Source organism: Mytilus californianus, unplaced genomic scaffold (assembly GCF_021869535.1).
Source record: "Mytilus californianus isolate M0D057914Y unplaced genomic scaffold, xbMytCali1.0.p SCAF_4, whole genome shotgun sequence".
NCBI lineage: Eukaryota > Metazoa > Mollusca > Bivalvia > Mytilida > Mytilidae > Mytilus > Mytilus californianus.
Genome location: NW_026262690.1, coordinates 61032559 through 61058712, shown reverse-complemented (window position 1 = coordinate 61058712; position 26154 = coordinate 61032559). Strand labels below are relative to the sequence as shown.

Here is a 26154-nt window from a genome sequence, read left to right as displayed (position 1 = left end):
GAGACATATAATACAATGTCTCTGACACAGTTGATAAAGAATAGCAGTATACAAATAGTTATTCTTTTTTGCTGTATAATTAATAAATAATCATGGAAAATTACTCTTTTGTTAGTTAGTAGCTATCATAAATCATTGGGAATTTTCCAGACCTAATTTTCGTAGCTTTATTAGACTCATTGTCGTGACCAGACTGACGAAGACTAAGTTTTTTTCGGAATTAATTGATTGCTATACCGGTATGCATTCCAAATTTAGAGTACACGATAGAGTTGTCGCCCTGTTATTAGTATTTGACGAAATTTCATGTGATTATTGGCTATTTTTTCATTTCTTCACAAATGATACGTACTGTCATGTAGATAAAATACAAAACCCACAGAGAAAAAAGAATTTAGAATCAGAATGTCGTGTTATGGATGCGGAACTTCATTCAGTTTATTTAAAAAAGAGGTATTATAAAACATAAAAAACTTATATACATCTAGATTTCATAAACAACTTTGTCTTCTTCAGTCGTACAATAAAATCTCAGGATACTGACGATACTTGTCGTTGACTTTATATCAGTGTGTCAAAATAACCAAAAGAGGTATGGGTGAAAATTTGTTGTAGAAGTGTGTTCCACTAAACAATTGTGAATATACTTGATTCCAATCCTTACCTTAAGTCACAAGGGGAGACAGAACACTTGATCTCATACTAACAAACATACCAAGCATAGTAAACAAAGTGGAAACTATGCCCCCTATTGGAAATGCAGACCACAATATCGTCTATGCAGAATGTGCACTAACTTTGTAAGGAAACAAAGAAAATAACCCGAAAAACAAACCAGTATAAAAAAGCTAACTGGGAAAACATCAAGGAAGACGTGAATAAACTAACACAAGATATTAAAGGTCATTACCATAGTTCATCCACTTATGACCTCTGGAAAACATTCACTGACATACTACTTACATCAGTCAAGAAAAACATTCCCTAGAAGACAATCACAAACAAGAAAAAACTACCCTGGGTTGATAACAAATTAAAAATTATGATAAATAAAGTTAAAAGACTACATAAAAAGAGCAAAAATGGTCCAGAACAAATGAAAAAATATAAAAACCTGAAAAGAACATTACAACGAGATATGCGTAATGCCTACTGGAACTACATTGAAAAAATGATATTTGACCTACCAGTAGAAGAACCAGATAACAACATCAGACAAAAACAACCAAAGAACTTGTATACATACATTAAAAGCATGAAAAATGACAACACAGGTATCTCTGCACTAAGAAAAGATGGCAAACTAACAGACATCACATCAGAAAAAGCTAACATCTTAAACAGTCAGTTTCAAAAGGCATTCTCCGAAGAAACATCAAGTGAGCCCATACCGGATAAGGGGAAATCATCATATCCAAATATGAAAAACATCACTATTTCCAAAAACGGTGTCATAAAATTATTGAACAAGATTAACCCAAATAAAGCAACTGGCCCAGACCAAATCTGCGGAAAAGTACTAAAAGAGCTAAGTAATGACATCTCAACCGCAATAACATACATATTTCAGAAATCACTAGACACAGGAAAAATCCCAGACGATTGGAAACACGCAAATGTTTGTCCCGTATTCAAAAAAGGTGATAAACACAACGCAATAAATTACAGACCTATTTCACTCACCTGCATACTCTGTAAAATCATGGAACATATTATAGCCAGTAGTATGATGGATCATCTAGAAAATAATAACATCTTATACGACCTTCAACATGGATTTCGAGCATCAAGATCATGTGAAACTCTGTTGGTATCATTCATACAAGAACTTGCAAAAAACAACGACAATAACATCCAAACTGACATAATTGTGATGGACTTTGCCAAAGCATTTGACAAAGTTCCTCACAAAAGACTTCTCTCTAAACTAAAATATTACGGCATTGAATACAACACCTTAAAATGGATAGAAGATTTCCTTACATCCCGTACACAAACAGTCATTATTGATGGTGTACAGTCTGACAAAATAAATGTAACATCTGGCGTTCCTCAAGGCACAGTTTTGGGTCCTTTCCTGTTCCTTGTGCACATAAATGACTTCCATGAATATATGAAACACAGCACCTTACGATTATTTGCAGATGACAGCATAATTTATAAAACAATAAGAAACAAAGAAGACACTCAAAAACTGCAAGAAGATCTAACATCAGCAGCAAAATGGGAGAAGGACTGGCTCATGTCATTCCATCCAGACAAGTGCTCAATCCTTCAGATAACAACAAAGAAAACCCCAAAATTTTGATTACACTCTCCACCATCATATACTGCAAAAAGAAAAATCCACAAAATATCTTGGCGTAACAATACAAACAGACCTAAAATGGAACAAACATATTAAAATAATATTACAGCTTCAGCCACACAAAAGCTAAACTTTATCAAGAGAAATCTAAAAGTCAATTCCAAAACAGTAAAAGAAAGAGCATATACATCACTGGTCAGACCTAAGCTTGAATACAGTAGCTGCGTCTGGGACCCTCATACCAAATCTCAAACACACCAACTTGAAATGGTCCAGTGCAGGGCAGCTAGGTACACTTGCAACAGATACCATAACACCAGCTCCTTCAATGAAATGCTACAAACTCTAAACTGGACAACCCTAGAAAAAGGCGAATAAGAACACGCATCATCTTTTTCTATAAAATAATACACCATCTTGTAGCTATTTATCCAACAGACTTGCTCATCCAATCTGACACAAGAACAAGACAAAATCCACACAATCATTCATACAGACCAATACAAACATCTAAAGACTCATACAAGTACTCATTTTATCCTAGAACAATATTACAATGGAACCTTCTACCTGTAGCTGCAGTAAAATGTACTACACTAGACTGCTTCCGAGAACAGATCCCAATATCTGTTCTCAGCAAACATCTATACATTTAAATTAATATTACGATGTATGTAGTTTTAACCAAAATGTATAGTACAAAACAGAAGAAAAAGAAAATTACTTTGAACTTTTATTTGTATATATTTAACTGTAAATATAGAAATTATATATCCCACGCATGCGCGGCATAGTGACATCAGTGCCCGGCACGATATCATCAGTATGTTGATGGAGTGCTGAACGACAAAGAAGAAGTCAAAGTGTTTGGTTTTAGGTTGACGTTATTTGACGTCATTTGTTTGTTGTTGAGCATAAAATATACGTCAGTATGTTAAGCTAAGGGATGAATATTCCAATGGGGATAACTTCCTCATGACTGCCTCAATAACTGTTTTTAAATGATAAAATTATTATATTTCTTTAGGCAGGGTTGGATTATGTACATAAGATAAATACAGGTGTTTGAAAAATGTCAAGCAGTCACAATTACTTTATCAGTTCAAAGATGCAGGGATCCAGTTAGCCCATAAAACGTTTAAATGACGTGAGAATCAGCGTCTATTAAAAGAGTATTTCTGGTAATGAAAATGATATAAGTCAAAAGTATTGGAGAAAAAACTATTTTTGCAGTAGTCTGTTCTCGTGCTAGAAACACGAAACTCCAATTTCGATTTTATGAATTAATTGCCCCTGTTGAAATGGGGTCATTCAGGGGAAAATGTGTCATGGGACATTTTGAAGTGAAGATATTTGCTTTTTGAGGTCAAATTTTCAGGGAAAATACACCAGTTGAAAGATCTTGTATATAAAACTCATCATAGATACATGTACCAAGATTAAATGTTGTTGACATCAGTGATGCTTGAATTAAAAAATTTAAAAAGTTTTGAAACTGTAGTGTTTTGGTGAATCTGATGTTGTTGATTGCCTGTGGAACAAGGAAAAGATTTGGGTTTTTTTGTGGGACCCAAAAAATGGTTTGGGTCTTTTGTGAGACCCCAAAAAATATATAAAAATAAGGAGATGTATGATTGCCAATGAGTCAACTATCCACCAAAGTGAACCAATGACAACCATGCCTTTTCTCCCAAATTACCAGAGGTAAACAAGGACAGTTCACTCATAATTTAAAACAAAACAATTTAATTTAAGAAGTTGTGTTTCACAGCTACATTTTGCCCTAAATCCCTTTACAAATAAAATCTGTACTTAGTCAATTCAGCACCTTCAGAAAAAGTCAAATTGGCACCTGGTCAAATCGGTGCCTATTCAAAGTCATTTCGGCATAAATTTGGTGAGTCAGTTTGGCACCTATATCATTTTTACTTGTTTTTTACATTTTTTTGGTCAGTGAAGTGAAAGACAGAAATTGGTCATTTTGTATAATTATCATTAAAAATCGCCACATATAATTAAGTATTTAAAATAAATGCACGGAATTGAGCAAAGCAACTGAGAATCAGTAATGTAATAACATATTAAGTAAAATTAATTTTGAATGGAAAGTGATATTTTAAAGCAAATTTTCCTAGCTTATTTGACATGATAAGAAATGCTGGTAAAAGGGATTGAAAGGTGTCAGGTTGATTATATGGCCATTTCTTGGTAAGAAAGTCTTTTGGTATTTTGATGCATCTGGTTATGGACATGAACAGACTGACATTGAAAAAAGCAGGCTGTTGGTAACTTGATGTGATGACAAAACTTTCAACTAGTTTACTGGTCCATTATGATAATCCACAGTGAGGAAGAAGTTTCATTAACTGCTCAGTTTTAGTTTTGAAACTTACAAAGCAATTTCTGTAGAGTTAATTTTTTTTACATATATGTATAAGAGCAGTTTACAACTTATAAGTAATTATCAATGAAAATTTATTCTTTCATATAAATTCCAGCATGGCTGTAAAAACTGTGGATTTGCTTTCTGTAATTCTTGTCTAAACAAGAAGATAGCTGTTCCTAAACTGAAGAATGAAAAACACCATGTGTGCAACAAGTGTTATAACATCTTAACAGGGTTTGTGGATTTTCCTATATACATTTGTATTGTTGAATTTTAAGGTACATGTACTTGTACATAGGAACCGATGGAAAGTATTTATTTTATAAACAGAACTGTTGATTGAGTAAAACAGAATATGTTATGGATATACAAAGGCCTGAAGTTTAAGCAGAGTAATATATTTTTCTTTGACATTTGGGCATTACAGCATACTGTCACCCAACATGATGTACTGAAACATAAATAAAACTATAAAATTTCCATTACAAAAAATGAGAAACAAATATAGAAACTTATCTCCAATTATCAAGGATATGTACAAGATTATCTCCAATTATATTTAAGGAGTGTACTGATGGTTTTAAGCATTATGCAATTTTTGCAAAACTTAATTGCTATAATTTTTGCTGTTTACAATTTCTGTCCATCTATAATAGATTTCAAAATAGTAGGAAGAAAAGCTAATGTATTATGTAAAGAAATAGTCATTGGCAACAATTTCTACAGGGAGTCAACTGAAAGTTTCAGTCATTTTGCATTGTGCCCTATGGACACATACCGTATTCTTGTTTTATCCTATATTTTATGAACATAAATAGTGTTGTCCTATGTTAGCATTGAAGGACAAAGTTTGGTCTCAATTTCAGTTTGAAAAAACACTCAAAAAGCTGTATATTTGAAGACATATTTGAACAATGATAAATCCATCAAAATTCTATACTGAGGCATTGATACTTATTTTTAAAGCAAAACAAAAGAATCATACCCATATGAAAACATATGCAATAGATCTGTAATTCTTTATGGTTTTGTCATAATGAAAAATCTAGCAGAATGTTACGAATCTCTCTGCTTCCCAACTTCTCATTCACAAAGAGAAGAACAAAAATAAAGATGACATACAATTTCTTGTTTTAAAAAATAGACTGTACCATGTATTTTTATTTGTAGAAAAATAAAACCCCAGGATGATTCTGGAAGATACTCTCCTCCGGAGGCTTACAAAAAGTGAGTTTGAGTAACAGGATGAAAATGTTGGATTTTCTACATAATTAACCTTTTATTCCAGTTGCAAGGCCTTATCCCATCAGTTATGGCTATATAATTTTTTACATGCCTTCCTAACAGTTTTGCAATCATGGTATAGTATTATTGTCAACATCTTCATTGCCCTAGTGATATAAGTAGGCCAACTTATACTATAGGCTGTATCACTACCCTATCTACACTGAAGCTGTGAGTTCGAATCACTGGGCTTGACTCCAATCTTAATTGACTAGGATTGTCTGTTTTTCTACTGAAGGTCAGTGGTTCTCTATTGGCACTCCGGCTTCCTCCACCAATAAAAGCTGACCACCATGAAAAAGCCAATAGTGCTGAAAGTGGCATTAAACACCAATCAATCACTTTTTTTTAGAAATTTTAACACAATGATCATTGGAACAAAAGAATGTTTAAAATTAATTTATGAGAAGATGGTCATTTCCATTTTAAAACAATGGGCTCATAGCAGCAGCATTTGGTATTTTCACTTATTGAAATTTGAGAGGTTAAATTTTTAACTGATTTTTATTGATTTTTTTTATTTTGTTTCTTTGACATTTTCTTTACAGAGCCCCCTTTTTTAGTAAATTCTTTTTTAATGTTTTTGTTTGTAAACTGTAGCATTCAAAAATTGTTGTAGAGAGTCTTGTAGTCTAATTTTAAACAATGCTCAAAACTACATAGTCCAGTTTTCAATAAGAAATTGAAAATCTGTTTTTGTTGAGGGGAGATAACTGTTAATTTTATTATAATGGAGCATTGGTCATACCATAAAGCCTCAAAATTCCTCTTACAATTCAATGTAAAATAAAAAAAAAAGATATCTCTGAAATAGCTGGATCAGCTAGCTGGAAAAGAATATTGTAAATCCTATATTAGGAAATGCTTAGGTAAATACGTAGTTCATCATACAGGTTTTTATTTTTTATGTTATATTGAATTGACTATTAAAGATTTTAAATTGATCTCTGTTTAGGCGTGTAGCAGCATTAGAAGAGAGAGAAAAGGGTGGAGGCAGTCATGGTAGTAAGACGCATCATACAAAACCAACTGGCAAACCAGAATATAAACACCTTGCAAAACCTGAGAGGGAAATACAGGAAAGATTAGATAAATTAAAGGAAGATAGAATACAAAAAGGTATTAAGCAGTTTATGAAATTACTCATTAGAACCATAATTTTGCCAAAATATATTGGTATAGTTACATAATATATATATGTGCTCAAATTATTTCAAGTTATTGCAAGAAATAAATGTAGACAGATGATCTTAGAATTGTTCTCAAGTTATAGCTATGCATTAGTTTATGCTAATAGGACAAATATTGAAGTCTGCAGGACCCTTCACCTTTGCTTAAGGTCGCAGTGTTTTTTATTTTAACTTTAAAAAAAAAAAACCAACAAAGAATATTTGAAATCAAAATAAATCAATATGCTTTCTTCTTTCTTTTTTTTTCTTCAGTCTTAAACATACATATATGCATATAGGCTGTATTCTAAAGTTCTGACAATTCATTTGAGAAAATTGAGTTGCCATTGCAATTACAAACTGTGCAAATGATTGTTTCTGTGTGATTCAATACCATTCAGTTCTCTTGAATGTTTTGATTTTAATATCAAGACATTTCTTTTAATGCTTGATTTACATGAAAGTAAGATTTAATTAAATTTTGATAATGGCCCCTCTTTTTACTATATTGAAGTCATTTAAAGAAAAAAAATCGTTATTTCAGAAAAAAACAGTCCATCACAAAAAGAAATAGAAGAAAGACTTTCAAAGTTAAGAGGAGAAACTGCAGCCGCAACAGTAGCTACAAAGAAACCAGTAAGATGATATAAGTGTAAAGAGTCATTATAACTCTGGACTCCATTAAGTTCACTTAATTGCAAAGGTCAAACCAATGATTGCTGTCAATTGTAGAAAAATATTATAAAATTATGATTAAATGTGTTCTATTCAGGGGAAAATGCAGTATTTTTGTAACTTTACTGGTTAGTAATGAAGAAATCAGAACATGCAAAAAGGTATTTTGACAAGAAATGTGTAAGATAACAATGATGTGTCATCCTTGCTTGTGTCCATATTGCTTTAAATATTTTCTTAATGCTGCTTATTACATTCAATTTCTACCTTCTTAAAAAGTTGAAGATTATTCCTTAGTTTTCTTGATATCATTGTTTATTCAATCGCTGTATTGTGACTTACAGTTGTTCACATATATAATGAGGACAATTTGTATGATTTTCAATGATACAGCTATCCACTAGACACCAAAGGAAGAGGATGTAAATAACTATAGGGCACTGTACAGCCTTCAACAATGAACAAAGTTACAAAGCCCATACTGTATAGTAAGCTATAAGGTAGACAGCAACCAAAGACAATCACTAAATTGATGAATACAGCATTGCATTCAGGGCAACTAAATATGTATTGAGTAACAGTATATGTACAATATGTTCTTTTATACATGTTAATGAAACTTCCAACCTCCCTCCAAAAAAAACAACAAAGAACTTAATTTAAATTTTTGAGAAAGAGGAGATAATCATGTTGTATCATATATAAGGCTTGGTCATCTTAAGCTCTTAAACAAACAATTTTCTTTTCCTTTAGGCATACCAGGCTCCAGACAGAAGAACTCAACAGGATCAGATTAATGACTTATTGGATGAAATTGGGGAGGAAATTGAAATAGATTCACATAGACCTGACCCTGTAAAGGACATTGAAAATAGACTTGCTGGTCTGAGAGGAAATCCAGGTATACAGACTACTTTTTTTGTTAAATGGTTTTGTTATTGTAATGATTCCAAATTCATATTACAAATCAGGACATAGGATATATAAGAAAAAGTTCAGCCTTATAAGTTATAAGAAATAAACAGAAAAATGCAGCAAGACAATATTATTCTTAAACAATGATGAAAAGTATATTTTATACTGCAACCTGCATTACACTGGAGATTCAAATCTATGTACTGTAGATTCATTATTATTTGTTGGATACCAATTTTCGTGGGTTTCATGGGAACAGGTGAACCACGAATTTAAATGTTCAATGAATTACAAATTTTCTATTGCCTTGTACGTAGACATTGGCAAAACCATGAAATCAAATATCCAGGAAAATGCAAGTTTTCCTCAATCAACGAAAATTGATATCAACGAAAATAAATGAATCCACAGTAGTTTCTTTAGAATTATAACCTTCCTCAAAGGAGGGGTAAATTATATTACCCCTGTCCATCCATCCATCCATCTGTCTGTCCCATAAAATTTCCAGAATTTTTTTTTGTCAAAAACTACAAATCACAGTTTTTCTAAAATTTGTTACCAGACTTCATGTTTTACTGTATAAGGCATATTCACATTTATTTCTCATCAACTTCTGTTTACCGAAAACACTAACAGTAACCATGCATGAAATTTTAGTCACATTTCTAAGGAACTGGGAATCAGAGTACCCCAAATTTTTGTATCAACATTTATGGGAGTATGCTATACCTTGTGTTGCATTTCCACATCCATGGCTCTTCAACTTCCTATTTAACAAATACTAATAGTGGCCCTGGTGTATCATTTTTGTGCAATAGCTCACAGTTCAACTTGTTCTCTAGTATAATATTGGGTAATTTACAGAGTCTGACAAACCAAGTCACAGAGAATCTGAAAAATCCAGTAACAATCTAAACAGAGAAGACTCACAAGAAACTGTGCCATTTACAAAAAACATAGACGTCAATAACAAAACAAATACACAAACAACAGACAAACGAACAAATGATGAGATTCCATTAGAAGAAATGCAGAGATTAATAGCAGAGGCATCAAAAGAGTTAGATGTTGATGCACAAAAAGCATTAGAAGATCTACAGAAAGACAAAGAGATCATGAAAAGACTACAGGCAGTGAAGAATAGAAAGAAAGAGGATGTGAATAAAGGTACAAAATTAAACAATGGACAATAATTATAATTCTCATTTGGCAGTATTTTGGAACCCAAACATTCACAAATACAATTTTTAGGCTACTGAGATGAAATTAGAGGTGGACTTTTAAGATTTCAAGCTCATAAGGCAGTTGAGTCCATAATCAAGGGTTAACTCTAATGTTTATGAATTATTTGACCAAAGGACCTTAAGACTAACTTTAATGAAGACATTGTTTACTGTTGTTATTATCATAATTTGAATAATGGTTACCACCTGAATTCCAAGCAATTAAACACATGTCTTTGAAACCACAGTTCTTTGTTCAGAGGATATGGCTAAAGGCTTTCACGGTTTGGCCCAAAAGGTCAAGTCAATCCTGTACCCAAATTGTTCTCCAGACTTAAATCTTTATCTGCAGAATATGAACTGAATTGTGCTGCTAAGTGGAAGTGTAGTGAAATCAAAAACTTATTTGACAGGTACACTGTTTCTGTAATTGGACAATTAAAAAGAAGTCAATTGATAAGATTACAGAGCAATGTCCTCTGCTACTTTCTGAAGAAAATATCATTCATCTGGTATAAAACATTAATGAATTATACACCAGACTTTGTTGTATAGTAAGAGCGATTCAATGAAATAAATACTTTCTTTAACAGATACTGATGAAAAGAGTGCTGACGAAATATCTGATAGTGACAATGAGAATGAGGAAACGCTGACTAAGAATCTCATTAAACAAGTATGTACAGAAACTATTTAATGGATTGATTATGTTTAAAAATCAGTATTTTACAAGGAACTTATAATTTGCAGTATATAAAAGCACTGAAAAAAACTTAAGGGTATGATCTTGCATGTAAAAAAATTCTTAACACTAAGCTAAAAGCTGATTCTATTTAAAAGTTTGATGGATAACCCATTTTTATTTTCAGATTTTAGAAGAAAATAAATTAGACGAAGCAGCAGCTAAAGATGGAGTAGACACTTCAGAGACAAACTCTTTGAAGGAAGAAAAAAGTAAAATATCTTCAAAGGATTCAAAGAAAAGTAAAGAAAAATCAAAGAGCAACAAGAAATCAAAGAAAGTACTGAATACAGAACCAAAAAAACAAAGGGTAAATTCAATATAAAATATGGCTGTTTCTTGTATTGTATTACCTTTAGTTTAATGTAAATAGCACCAGGGGTTGACAGAAAACTTTGAATAATACTATACACATATAAGATTTTTTCACCATAAATTGTTTCTAATTTTGAACCAGAAATGAAATCATATTTTAACAATTTCTTTAGATTGATTGTAGAGAATGTATCAAAGTGAGGGGTAAGTAATAGGCCATCTTTTGGATTTTAACCAAAAATAGACTATTTCCATAACCGACTTTTGACTCCGGATTATATAATTTGTCGACTGGTTACCTTGGACATCATGGTACCAAGTCAGGTAAGAGCAAGCTAAAGAAGTAAAACCAAGCGTTCAATCGGTACAATTTTAGGGGAAAATTACCTGCTTAACATTTTTTTTTCACTACAAAATCATCGGAAAACAGTAAACTTTCCCCTCAAATTACACCAATTATATGTTTGATTTTACTTATTTTGGTTGCTCTTACTTGACTGAGTACCATGATGTCCAAGGTAACCAGTCGACAAATTATATAATCCGGAGTCAAAAGTCGGTAATATGAAAATAGTCTATTGCCTATAACAAAAGCTATTGAAACTGCATTTGTACATTGACAAAAAATGTTATGATTTCAATTATGTAGGTTTTTTTTTTACCTTTATAGGCAAATTTAATTGAATATCTGATAGACATAGATTTATAAAATGCATGTAGATATTGCCTAAACATTCAGTAATTTCACTCAAAATTCCCTTTTTTCTTAAAAATGATATGTTATAGCCAGCAAGGTTCAGCAGTACATGCCAGTGTTATATGACTACTAATTTCTGTTCTATAGTACATCAATGTTTCTGTACCAAAACTACACCAAGCTGACTTTAGTTTATTATTTAGTGATCAGTCTGTCCGTCCGTCCGTAACAAATTGTGTCCGCTCTATATCTAGAGAACCTTTATAATTTCATACTTTATACTTGACATGTATATTAACCAACACCAGAGGGTGTGTCATAATGTTTGTACAACTTCCTAGGTCAAAGTTCAAGGTCAAAAACTTCACATTAGCTTATCGATACAAATTTTTTACCACACGTTATTTACAGCGGGCCCACAGAGATGGCTCCCAGCTAAATGATGTCTAGTTAAAATCATTTATACCTGTGTTGGGATGGCTTTTCAGACTTTCACACACATTTTTATACGACCGTAAAAAATTCTTTGCATCGTATAATGCTATGGTGTTGACGTTGTCTGCCTCGGCATCGTCCGAAGACACATTTGGTTTCCAGACAATAACTTTAGTTTAAGTGAATGGATCTCTAAGCAATTTTACCAGAAGGTTCAATACCACAAAAGAAAGGTTGAGATTGATTTTGGGGGTTATGGTACCAACAGTTTAGAAATTAAGGTCCAAAAACAAGCATTTATCTAGTTTCCAGACAATAACTTGTGTTTAAGTGTATGGATCTCTCTGAAATTGTACCACAAGGTTCCATATAACAAAGGGAAGACTGGGATTGAGTTTGGGGGTAATTGCCCCAACGCTTCAGGAATTAGGGGCAAAAAAGGGGCCAAAAACAAGCATTTTTCTAGTTTCCAGACAGTAACTTGTGTTTAAGTGTATGGATCTTTTTAAAATTGTACTACAAGATTCCATACGACAAAGGGAAGACAGCGATTAATTTGGGGGTAATTACTCCAAGGGGGAGGGGGTTCAAAAAGTTTGGGGGATTTTTTTTTCCAATTTTTTTTGGGGGTTCATATTTTTTTTCTTCAAAATTTTTGTAATTTCAAATGATTGCACAGTATTGCGCAATAGCAAGAAATCTTCAATTGCACAGTATTGCACAATAGCACAGTATTGTTCAATACCACAGTATTGGGCAATAGCAAGAAATCTTCAATTGCACAGTATTGCGCAATAGCACAGTATTGCGCAATAGCACAGTATTATTCAATACCACAGTATTGGGCAATAGCAAGAAATCTTCAATTGCACAGTATTGCGCAATAGCACAGTATTGTTCAATACCACAGTATTGGGCAATAGCAAGAAATCTTCAATAGCACAGTATTGAGCAATAGCACAGTATTGCGCAATAGCAAGAAATCTTCAATTACACTGTATTGGGCAATAGCAAGAAATCTTCAATTGCACAGTATTGCGCAATAGCACAGTATTGTTCAATACCACAGTATTGGGCAATAGCAAGAAATCTTCAATAGCACAGTATTGAGCAATAGCACAGTATTGGGCAATAGCAATAAATCTTCAATTACACTGTATTGGGCAATAGCAAGAAATCTTCAATTGCACAGTATTGCGCAATAGCAAGAAATTCAATTGCACAGTATTGCGCAATATCAAAGTATTGGGCAACAACACAGTATTGAGCAATAGCAAGAAATCTTCAATTGCACAGTATTGCACAATAGCAAGAAATCTTGAATTGCACAGTATTGTGCAATAGCAAGAAATCTTCAATTGAAAATAAAACCAAATCTTTTAACCAGTTTCAAAGGGATTAATTTAAAGTCTTAAATTTTTGGGTGTTCTAACCTTGTATTACTTTTTTGGATATTGGGCCCCATTTTTAAATTGGTCTACATTGAGGTCAAAAGGGTCCAAAATTAAAGTTTGTTTGATTTCATCAAAAACTGAATTATTGCGGCTGTATGATATTCTGAATATTATTGTGCATTTAGATATTTTATTTTGGGCCCTGTTTTCAAATTAGTCCATATTAAGGTTTGGAGGGTCTAAAATTAAACTTTGTTTGATTTCAACTAAAATTAAATTTTTTGGTGTTTTTTTATATGTTGAATCTAACCATGTTGTTAGATTTTAGATATCAGACCATTCTAGGTAAATTAAATGTCCCATTTCAAATTTTTAAGATCTTTGACCACATTTATTTTGTGTCAAAAACCTATATTATGTCAAAAATTTGATCACAATCCAAATTCAGACAGTATCAAGCTTGAATATTGTGTCCAAACTTGCCCCAACTGTTCAGGGTTCGACCTCTGCAGTCGTATCTGGCTGCGCTCAGCAAAGCATTTTATTTAGATTGATTACTTAGACTTTCTGTCCTTGCTTTAGGTGGAGGAAAACAACAGTGATGTTGATGACGATGATGAATTGCCATATTGTGTGATGTGTACAGAAGACGCTATCATTCGTTGCCATGGTTGTGACCTTGACTTATATTGTGACAGATGTTGGAAGTAAGATTTTTATACGCCCGTCAAATTTTTGACGGGATGTATTATGTTATACAAATGTCCGGCGTCCGTCCGTCTGTCTGTCCGTCTGTCTGTCCGGCGTAAACATGTCGCACCGTAACTTGAGAATGACTTATCCAAATTTCATGAAACTATAATACTTGTTTCTTATGATGGTCAAACGATCTGTATACTTTTTGGTGAAAATAAGATTAAAACTTTTTGAGTTACGGGACTTAGTAACTAAAACAGGTGTGTGTTTTTTTTTCACATGTCGCGCCATATCTCAAAAACAATTTATGATTATTGCTTAAAACTTTACACACTTCTTAGTTATATTAATCTTAAGATCTGTATACTCTTAGGTGATGATTCAAAATTTTATTTTAGAGATATTGAGTATTTTGTTAGAAAAGGGGGAGGGGTTTTTCACATGTCGCGCCGTATCTCAAAAACAGTTTATGATTATTGCTTAAAACTTTACACACTTCTTAGTTATATTAACCTTAAGATCTGTATACTTTTTGGTGATGATTCAAAATTTTATTTTTGAGTTATTGAGTATTTTGTAAAAAAAGGGGGAGGGGTTTTTCACATGTCGCGTCGTATCTCTAAAACGATTTATGATTATTGCTTAAAATTTTACACACTTCTTAGTTATATTAATCTTAAGATCTGTATACTTTTTGGTTTTGATTCAAAATTTTATTTTTGAGATATTGATTTTTTTTTTTTTAAAGGTGGGGTTTTCACATGTCGCGCCGTATCTCAAAAACGATTTATGATTATTGCTTAAAATTTTACACACTTATTAGTTATATTAATCTAAAGATCTGTATACTTTTTGGTTTTGATTCAAAATTTTATTTTAGAGATATTGAGTTTTTTGTAAAAAAAAGGGGTTTTTCGCATGTCACGCCGTATGTCAGAAACTATTTATGCTTATTGCATAAAAATTCACACACGAGACGACGGGCGTATCATGCGCTCATGGCGCAGCTGTTTATTATAACAATGTTAAACATAAAAAAAAACATAAATGATAATATGATGTGAAATATTACATGGGTCTAAAAGCAGTATCTGGCTTGTCATCTAATGTATCTAAACAAAAGCTTTTGTTATAGATGATGAATCCCTTTGTCCATTTTCTCAGAAACTCCTGGTGTTGATTCAGTAATATGTCACCACAAAAATCCACTATATTCATCAGTAATCAGATATATGAATCTCTCTTTGAACATGCATTTTATGGTAAGTCTAATTTTTTAACCAGCCAATGGGGGTCTTTGTAACAACTCCAGATTTTAATAAGTAACAAAAGTCTGAATTACTGTGATCATCAAAACAAAACCTTTTTACCAAGTCACATGTATATCTTATTAAAGACTTGAAAAGAGAGCTTCTAACAACTGTTGTGAATAAAACCTTTGTAATGTTACAGATTTAATTTATTTTAATGGTAGGCTGTTTTTGTGATCAATTTAGATTGGCTGATTCGCAGCATTTAAGGTGATTTGTTTTGTGTTAGCCTTATTTCAAAGAAAGTCATCCGTGATGAAAGTCATAGAATGCAAGACATTGAAGTGCTAATCTGGCAGTGGTGGCATTAGCTCTTTTGTATTTCAGAAGGTAAAAGCCCTAGATCTGTTTAATCTCGAAAACAGATGCCTTATGTTCCAAGGTTTTATCTGGCATTTGTCTTGTTCTTGACCTCATTTCATGGTTCAGCACGTATAATTAATTGTCTCTCAAGACATAAGGATGCTAATTTGTGGTGGCTGTGGCTTCTTTAGCTCTATGTATAAAAGCTTCATATTTCAGAAAGCACACAATACTTCATATCTTGTATGTAGATGTCTTGTTTAATATTGATTCAATTCTATTTCAGAATTGATGACAGCGAAGAAAAATCCTAAATAGCACTCTTTTTTTTCTTTTCAGAGAGAGTCATGTCCAGTTTGAAATGGATGATCATGTGACTTCAAAATATATACAGAAGAAAGGAAGGACTTAGCAACAATATACTGATTTATACATAATCTTCCATGGCATTTTTTTTATGCAAATTTTTACATTTTTTATTTAAAGATATGTAATAGCATACGATTTCAAATTTATGATGGGTTTATCACTTTTAACCTCATTATATAGTCTAAATTAAACACATTTGAATTTTTATAATGTCACAGTTTTTGGGGAAAAAAATAAGAGAAGTTAGTTCCAAAGATTTCTTTTATGTTCTTGAAACATGATTATTTAATGAGTAAGTTATTATTTTTATAAAAAGAAATTAAAATCTTTATTGAGTGCAGACCCGTTTTAGTGATGGCTAATTAAGAATCATTAATGATGTTATTTTGAATTAATTTTCGTTTCATTTTATCTGACTTTGCAAAACGAAATCTAAGACTATCTCTGACTGTTAAAGTCAGGTGATATTGTAATGAAAGGACAACAACAGAATGTGCTTGGTAAGGCTTTATTAGTCCCCTACCGACGAAGTCGAAGAGGACTTTAGGTTTGCACTCCGTCTGTCTGTCCGTCTGTCCATCTGTCCGTCAGTCTGGCAAATCAGCTTTCCACACTTTTTTTCTTTGTTCTTGAAGATATTGATTTGATATTTGGTATATAGTTTTATCATGACTAGTTATAACTCAAGTTCGAATTTCCTGTCTGATGATTTAGTCCAGAGTTATGGACCATAACTCTGGACCATATCTAATGTTAGAGTACTATGTTAAACCATATTTCTGTACAAAGGGAGATAACTCATTTTTTAAAGGACATTCTTTGTTACATTATTTGAAGAATTTTTTGGCAGGTTTGTTTGTTTTTAGTATAAACTAATTTTCTGAATGCTATAGATATAAAAAAAATTATGAAGAAAATCCTTTAATTAGATAATAATCTATTTTTATTAATGTATATATTTCAATACATTACATTGTGTAGATAAAAGTTGTTGACATTTTATAGATAAGTTACAAATCTATATTAGTTTGTGACAAATGAAAGAAAAAATATTTGGAACTAATAATTATATTTGATTATAATTTGAAAATAGATATACACTGTATTACATCATATCTAATTATAGAGAACTATTAATCATATCTAATGTTTTTTTCACTGTATAAACAGTTTTCCACACTGTTTATAGTCATGCTTGAAGATATTAACATGATATCTACTTTTTGTTTACACCATGACAAGTTATAGAACAAGTTAGCTTTTTGTTCCAGTAAAATGAATTTTTACCCGGTAGGGGACTATGTATTGCCATGCAATACTCTCAGAATGCTTGTTTAAAAAAGCAGCACCTCTATGGTTCTCAGGTAACAGTGCTGACCTATATTCTTTGATAGGTGAAGGGAGATAACTTAATTTCTTAATTCTAAATGTTTTAAAAGTTCTGAGGTTGTAAAATACAATTGTTTCTCCCATAGTATAGGCTACAATAGTAGCATTTTTCAAAAAACAGAGTTCAGAAAGTTGATTTTCAGAATGAAATCTTGTCATCAATGAAGAAAAATTATAAGCCAATATATTTTTAGTCCCAAAAATATAGGTTCTTGTTGATTTTCTTTACCCAATATTAGTTATCTCCCTTGCATATGAATACATGTCTTGTCACAGGTAATTAATTGTTCACTGGAAGAGTGAACAAGGTATCTTGTTATAATAAATATCAGGTGCACACACCAACCGATCAGGATTAGTTATACTCTTAATTCTCAATAGCATGCTATCTTCATTTCAATGGCTGCCTCAATAGCATGCTATCTTCATTTCAATGGATGCCTCAATAGCATGCTATCTTCATTTCAATAGCTGCACCCATGTTACGCAATGGTTTATTGAAACTGGAATATTGATGTAATGGTAGCTTCCATTTCCAGGGCCCTCAGTCATAAAATTTACTCAGTACTTGGAGTACAAAATTTGTGCTTGAAACACCAAATCCAGTATCTTGATTGGTTGATTTTTGTGTCTGAGTACGAGAATTATGCTTGAAATTTGTATTACCCCAAGGCTAGTTGTGTTTTCCAGTTCTCATGTCAGATGTTAACATTATTTATATCAATTTAGCCTATGCTACATATTAGTTTAACATACAGCATTATAGTTTTACATGTCATCCTTTGTCATCACTTTGTTGTAGCTTTTAAAGCTTCTTCATTTCTTCTTGAACTCCTTTCAAATTATTAGGAAAATTTAATCTTACTTAAACTTTTAATGATATTCTTTTCCAGCAAAAAAAAAAAAAAGTATGAAACTGTTTTAATTTTGCTTGTGTTAAAGGATCAGTGCGAGATATTTTATCATCTGTTGTTTATCCATTGTTTTCATACTCAGATTGTAAACTTAAAAAAAAAAAATGCTCCACTTAATTCACAGAGACTTTTGAACCCAACTTGGTCACAATAATCTTTAGATTGTGTAGTTTCAGAGCATATGTTGCCATCTGATCACTAAAAACATTACTGAAAATAGAACATAGGGGTAAAACTGGTTAAACAATGTTTTTAAGACATTCTGTATTTTGATATTTAGCTAATTTTTAGTTTGTATATTTTGTTATACCAGTAAGTATTAATTAAGTTCAAATGAATTCCAGTTGAATTTCCTTCTACCTAATTAAATCTGCCTTTCAATTTATATAATTTCAGGAAAATAACATATTTCTTCCCTGTTGTTTCTCTTTGAAGTTATTGCGCTGACGTTTGGTTTTTATTGCAAAATTATCATTTACAAATCACCTAAATAACACATTTAATACAGTAGACTCCGGCAAATCGGATACCCAAAATGTCAGCTAAAAATATCCGATTACCCGATATATTCAATTAGACGATGAATGTATATTCATTGAATATTCTGCAATAATGAGTAGATATAATCCTGAGATGTTACTAACCCTGACAATTGCTAAATATGTGAAAGGGCTGGAGGATTGATGGAGTGATTTTTATCAGTTACATCACCACGATGTTTGTGTAAAAAATTATCAGCTGATTATGTAATGATTAAATTTGTTTGCAGTTTTTAAATCCTTTATTTATTAAAATAAATCGAATGTCCTGAAATATTTATGTGAATTATTATCTACCATCCATAGTTTGTCTTTATTTGTTTTGTAAGCAAATTAATATCCATTATTTACATTATCACACAGGTAAACTAATTTGGCTATAAATAGATCTAAGCATGTCTGTGTAGAATCTCCAAACTAAAATCGTATTTGTTATAATTTTATTTCTTTAAATAATCAAATTTAAATTTATGAAAATAATCATGATTGATAAAATATTATTGCATAAAGTTTACGTTTTCTGAAGACTATTTATATTTAGGTCATAGTTCTAGAGGCTTCCTCACAAATTTGTAAACATCCAAAATGGCGTCCATGACATGTGGTTACTTTTGCACATGTGAAAAAAATATATTTGACAAAAGTCAGATTTCTCTTGTCAGAAGGGATTTATATTTATATTGCAATAAATTATTCAGAAGGAGGTACATTCAGTTTAGATTATATTTCTGATTCTGTGAACATTTAGAGTTTAATCAAAATTCTCCAAACAGCAACGTCAACTGAGCCTTGCATATTTTATAAATAAATTCAAACCATTTGAAGTAAAAGGGCATCTAATTCACATGACAAAGGAAGACAATGATTAAAGACAACAATTTATTAAGAAATAGTTCCTTTTATTTAGTAAAAACAAAATCTTCTTGTCTGCAAGATTGTAAATTCGTAACTTCCGGGTCCATTTCCTGTCAGAAAACCATTGAAAATATCCGATTGTGCATGGTTTTGAACAAAATGAACTGAATATTCTTATCCGATTTGCCGATATATTCTTATATCCGATATTCGATTACACGATAAAATTATCATTAAACATATAGGGAAGGGTTTGGTGTTTTGAAATAATATTACAATAGCCGATATATTCGTTTAGCCGATATCCGATTACGTGGAGTCTACTGTATTCAGATTGCTTTACTTTTGACCTAATTACCAACATTGGACTTGGTAAATTGTATGTGAATAATTTTTTCTCAGTTTTTAGCTTGCAGATATTAAGGTTTAGTTAACATATACTATTAATCTTATTATGTCTATAGGACTAAAGCAATTGCATGAACTATATGTTTCATAACAAATGAGAATTAGATATTACTTGATATCAAGTGGTTATTTTATTTCAATATAATAATAAGGGACCTTCTGTGAGTTTATTATTATGATTTGAATTAAATGATGAGAGTTGATATCAAGCAATAACCTAGGATTGTCTAGAATATTTTGATAAGTCTTATCAGTTATAAAGATACTGATGGCCTTTACAGTTAAGTTTTATCTTGGCTCATCATTTTTATGATTTACCAGATATCAATGTACAAATAATGCTATACTGTAATCAAAGACAAATATAAACAAGAATGTGATGTAGGACTAATGGAATTAGGTATCTATATTTTGTTATTATTTATTAAATCTCGTTTTATTTTACTGTTAATATTTTTTGTTAAACTATAAAATCCAATCTTTAGTTGTATGCAGTAAACATTATACCTGTTTTGTATGTATTTTTGTATGAATCATAAATATGAGAATAGATCGACTTAATTATTATTTTAATATTGATACTTATTTATACCAAGCTGACATATCCTTCTTTAGGTTTTATCATAATAAAGATCAAGCTTAGACTTTTTGGAACAGTGTTATTAAAAGAAAGGTTGCTTCATAAGCCTCTTTCATAAAAAAATATTTTCTGTCCAAAATATTTTTTGTTATGCAAACTCAGAGATAAATGTAGACATAGGTTATGTAAAGAGAAGACTATATTTCTAACAGATTTTGGACAAATTTGTATAAAGTAGGGAGTATTTATTCTTAAAACTTAGAGGGTTGGGTCAACTTGTATTCATACAATTTATACATTGTTGATAATGGATCAGGAACTGCATACCCAACTGAAACACTTGAGCTTATTCATTGTATTTTTAAAGAGTGTTGGCATTGGTTTTTTAATTTCTTTGATTCTTTGTTGTGATGTTGATTTTTAAGCTGACTTGACCCAAATAGTCAGCTGAGCTTTTCTCATCACTTGGAATCAGTGGTTGTCAGTCTTCAGTTGTCGTTCATGGTCCGCTTACCTTTACAAACATCTTCTCCCTTGATACTATGGGGCCAATTGGAACATTTGGAATAAGAAATTTTACTATAATAACCACAATCATCCTTGGGGTATGTAGTTGTGTCTGATGACCAATCAACCAACATGGCCACAAGGCTGAAAATAGTACATAGAGGTTAAATGCGAGCATTGTCTATTATCTTGTAAACTATTATAGATATAAAAGTGCTTGACAGGGTAATAAACATTCAGAATGTTGAGATCTATCTACTTATTGTCCATGTTTACCAAAACTGTCAGATGACTGCTTATAGGAGTTATTGCCTCTTAAATATATTATTTTTACCATTTTTTTGTGATTTTGGATATTATCTTGAAAACCATAATAGATAAAGATTGATTGATTGATGTTTAAAGCCACTTTCAGCACTGTTGCACTATTTTGTGGCAGTGGGTTTCTATTGATGGAGGAAGCCTGAGTGTCTGGACAGAATCACTGACAATCCTAGTCAATTAAGATTGGAGTCTAGCACACCTGCCACATGCTGGTTTCAAACTCACAACATCAGTGTTGACAGGCTAGTGATACAGTAGTTCAAGTACTTAGAGCTCTCAACAACTGAGGTAACCCTAATAGATAAAGAGAAACTTTAATTGGCATTAATAATCAGTAGTACTGTACAAGATCTACTAATAAGTCAACATTTCATGTGAGTTAATGCCATTGAATTATGATTTTGATCCATATTTGTGTATTTTGCAGAAACTATAGTAGTTAGACTCTAAGAGGGAAATTTTAAATAACCAAAATGATCAGCAAAATAAGATCTAAAAAGAAGTCATCTTGACAGAAATCATCAGTTGACTCCTTATAGGAGTTATTGCCCTTGAAATTTAACCCTTTTTAGCCAAAAACTATCGAAAATATTTTATTGCATTCTGTTACTTTGATGCGAACATGCTAGGTGAGAGGTACATGCTTCTTTGAACACCTAGTTCAATGTCTTTGTTGCTTCCTTAATTAACAACCTTACTATCTTGTATAACTTTTTTTTTTGAATACACTTCTTCCGATACAGTGCAGTCCTCTAATTGAGTATTATCACACTATTGCCATGCTGTTTGTTGTGACAACAAAGGTACAAGAAAATATTTACAAGTGCGAGTTAAAAACAGTCTGATTGTACGATTCTTGGATGCTCTGCTCAGTACCTCCTGCTTGAAAGCATCTAGTGAGGTACTATCAACCAAATGTTATGGAAGGCTGTTCAATATCAGTTTGCTGTCTGGTAAGAAAGAAGGCTGTTCCATATTCGTATGCTGTCCAGGAAGAAGGAAGGCTGTTCCATATCCGTATGCTGTCTGGGAAGAAGGAATGCCTGTTTGTTGATGTTCTGGCATATGGTACAAGAAATCTTGCTGTATGTCCTCTAACTACTGATGATGTATTATGCAGCTCTAGTGTTGGTATTGCTACGAGGCCATGTACTATTCTGTACATCATCACAGCTTTACATCTGGCCCTCCTCTCGGCTAGTGGTTGCCACTGTAGAGTTTATAGCATTAATGTTACACTGCTGGTTTGTTGCCACTTGGTAGTCGTTCATTACAAACTGGTCTGATCGTCTTTGCACACTTCTAGTTTCTGTATGTTGAGGTTGATAAGCGGGTCCCAAACTAAGCATTCATACCCAAGCAATCATGATGGTCTAACTAGTGTTGTGTAGCATACAGATTTTGTTACCTCGGTACAGAGTTGCTTAATCATGAATTTTCTGTTTTACGGGTTGTTATGTAGGTTTCTAAGAACCTACAACTAAAAATCAGGGTACATTAATTACCTCTGTATGTCCACTTACACTCCTTGCCTCACCATGTCTCAGTCCATCGAAATAGGGTATATTATATATGATTGTCAGGTATTACCTGCAGTTGAACTTATTTATTTTTTTATGGACAATTTCCCAAATAGCATACAGGGTTTTGTTTGTAAAACATATCTTTCAGATTGCAAGGTAGAATCTTTTTCACAAAATTCTAAGTTGTTAAAGTACTTTCACTGTATACCGCCATCTTGGATTGTACATTAGCAGCACATAATTGGTATAATTCTTTGCCTAAATCTGCAAATTTGAGACAGATTTGCAATTTATGTATAAGACTATTTATTTGTATAAAGAAAAATAAGTTATTTATTGCATTATCCAAAATGTTTAAACAAATACCAAATATTTATGTTTTTAGAATCAATTTTTCAATTTAACTATTTAAGGGGAAAAAACTCTTATAGTAAAAGTTTTATACTGGAATGATAGGGAAATTTTCATTTTTTACTTGTAGCAAGAAAACAAGTACGGTGACACCGTTTTTTCTTTTTATTTTCTTAAAACATATTATAAAACCTATCTTCTCATGTTCTATTTCATCGATTTCTTTTTATTCACAAAAATGTGTTTTTTCATGAACAATCTATGCAAATTTGTGCAATTTTGCATGACTTGTAGCTTGAAAAATAGCACAGTGACCCATACATTTTATTTTATTTAAAAAAAAAGCATAGAAAAATCTTCATTTTGACAAAGTCTAAGAAAATTCTATCTGAGGAAATATATGCCGATGATCCACTTTAAGATTTATCAAATTTGGAGTTTAATTGTAAATGGGATACATGGTTTGGCCATCTAAATCCTTGTTCAGTTTTCAACTTTTTACCTTTGACTATTGTAGAAGAATTGTTAACAAAGTAAAGGCGTGCATATGTCTACATTTTTAGAAAAGTTGCATTATTTGTATCTTACAGACACAAAATCTCTCGTATTGCCTAACCTATGCAAAGTGTTGTTTTGGTGGTTTATACATTAGTATAGTACTTTCCCCATATGGCTATGGTGTTAGCGTTAGAAATTGTATTGCCCCTTAGTGTCTTTATACTTTATTTCAACTTACAGTGGTTGTGTCTGTTTTTAAAGACATTGGTTCATTTACATCCATTTTCAAAATAAGGTCTTATCAGCTGTTACTGCATGTTAGTAGGAATCGCACATAGTAGAAGTTTATAGACAATGGGCTTTATTTATGTATTAGACTTATGTGATACGTAGATTGTTTTGTAATGGGTGACACACCACTTTTTACATTGTGTTTGTTTCTTTTACTATAAAAAATCAAATATTTTATGCCGTGTTCTAGATGGCCGAAATTGTTTCATCATCAGTTTCATTATCAGTTATTTACTTTATTTACTTTTTGGATCCTAAATAATTGAATTACTTGGTTGGAATTTGTATTACGGTGTCAACAGATACGTTATTATCATGCTACGTCACAATCAAAACAGTTACGTTGCGGAATCAACTCGGCAACGCTCTTCTGTGATTGAGCTGAACAATGATGAAGAGATGGGAAATCATCTGTCAATGTGCAAATGGACAAAGATAAAGAATGTACATATACCTAAATCAGAATTTTTAAACGGTAGCAACGATAAAAAATCAATTGAACAGAAAGGACAACTTGAAAGATTAATCAGACCAAGGAGGCGATTGAATTGCTCTGCTATCGAATACGTCGATAGTCCATTTCTTCCAAAATATGCAAAGAAAAAATTCGGCCATTTGATTCTCAGTGATATAGAAGTACGGATCCAAAAAGGGTTGGAGAATTTAAAGTTAGATCGGCAACATGATGGCGAAGCTTTCAATGTTCCACATTTCCTTCGATACTATGCCAACGGTCTTTATGGCATGAAAATATATTTAAAATACCACGCATCAAATATTTCAGAAAATCTATTAGAAAGATATCCAGAGTCGTCATATCTTATTGAGCATGTGAAATATCTAAAGGTATGGTTAGTTTGTCACCCGGCCAAAAAGGGAGACCCTTTCGTCATGATAAAGGAGAGCCAAGGAAATTATATCACGAAAATGTTACGAAAGTCAAGATTGAGAGAATTGTATCCCAGGATTCAAATCATTAGTGGAAAATCGTATGCTATATTTATGGGTAAGTTTTCTGTGGATAGGACAAAAAATACTCCCATTCGTCTAAACCTAAATATGTTATTAAGAAAGGCTTTTTTAATGTAAGAAATAGATAATGGTGAAATTCCATATTACACACAAATAATTCAAAATTGTGGTACTCTTGGAATGGGTTCATCAAATCCGATTCCCTGTGTAGGTAAAGTTTTCTGCTTTCATCAGCTTTTTTGCAGTCCGATATATTTCTATGGCAGTTAATGCATTTATTAGAAAAAGAGGGAAAATATGGTGGCCGGTTAAGGCCATTTCGCGTTTTCGCGTTTTCGCCCTACATATTCTATAGGGCGAAAACGCGAAGTCTAATAATTATATGAGACTACTTAAAATGAATAGAGATAGAACATTATATAGTGCGTTAACTGCAGATTAAGAATTTATCTAAAAAAAACCTGAAAATTCTGCCTTTCTACCCTAAATAAAATATTTAAAGTACTTAAACTTAGATACAACAGCAATCTGACTCAAAATTACAAAAAATAAAATCTGGAGCTGTGGACAGTAAACTGATGCATTTTAGTAATGGTTCCAAATTTTCGCGTAACTCTTGATCTGCAGTTAACGCATTAATAATATTCTATCTCTATTCATTTTAAGTAGTCTCATATAATTATTATACATTAAACATAATGAGACAATCAGCATCGGACTCATGTTACATTCAAATCTTCTAGTCCTGTTTGATGACTGTCTTTTGACACCAAAAGAAGTTT

At 32.0% G+C, this 26154-nt stretch overlaps 1 protein-coding gene across 1 annotated transcript; it reads left to right on the top strand.

Annotated features, from left to right (window-relative positions):
* The first annotated feature begins 268 nt into the window (after positions 1–268).
* Positions 269–18729, top strand: LOC127698569 (abscission/NoCut checkpoint regulator-like). The gene is made up of 11 exons (XM_052202076.1): positions 269–453; positions 4807–4928; positions 5865–5921; positions 6934–7097; positions 7692–7783; positions 8576–8723; positions 9602–9904; positions 10554–10636; positions 10830–11012; positions 14126–14250; positions 16192–18729. Exons 1-11 carry the CDS (start codon positions 406–408, stop codon positions 16262–16264), a joined length of 1398 nt encoding a protein of 465 aa, XP_052058036.1. The 5' UTR covers positions 269–405; the 3' UTR covers positions 16265–18729.
* The last annotated feature ends 7425 nt before the right edge of the window (positions 18730–26154 follow it).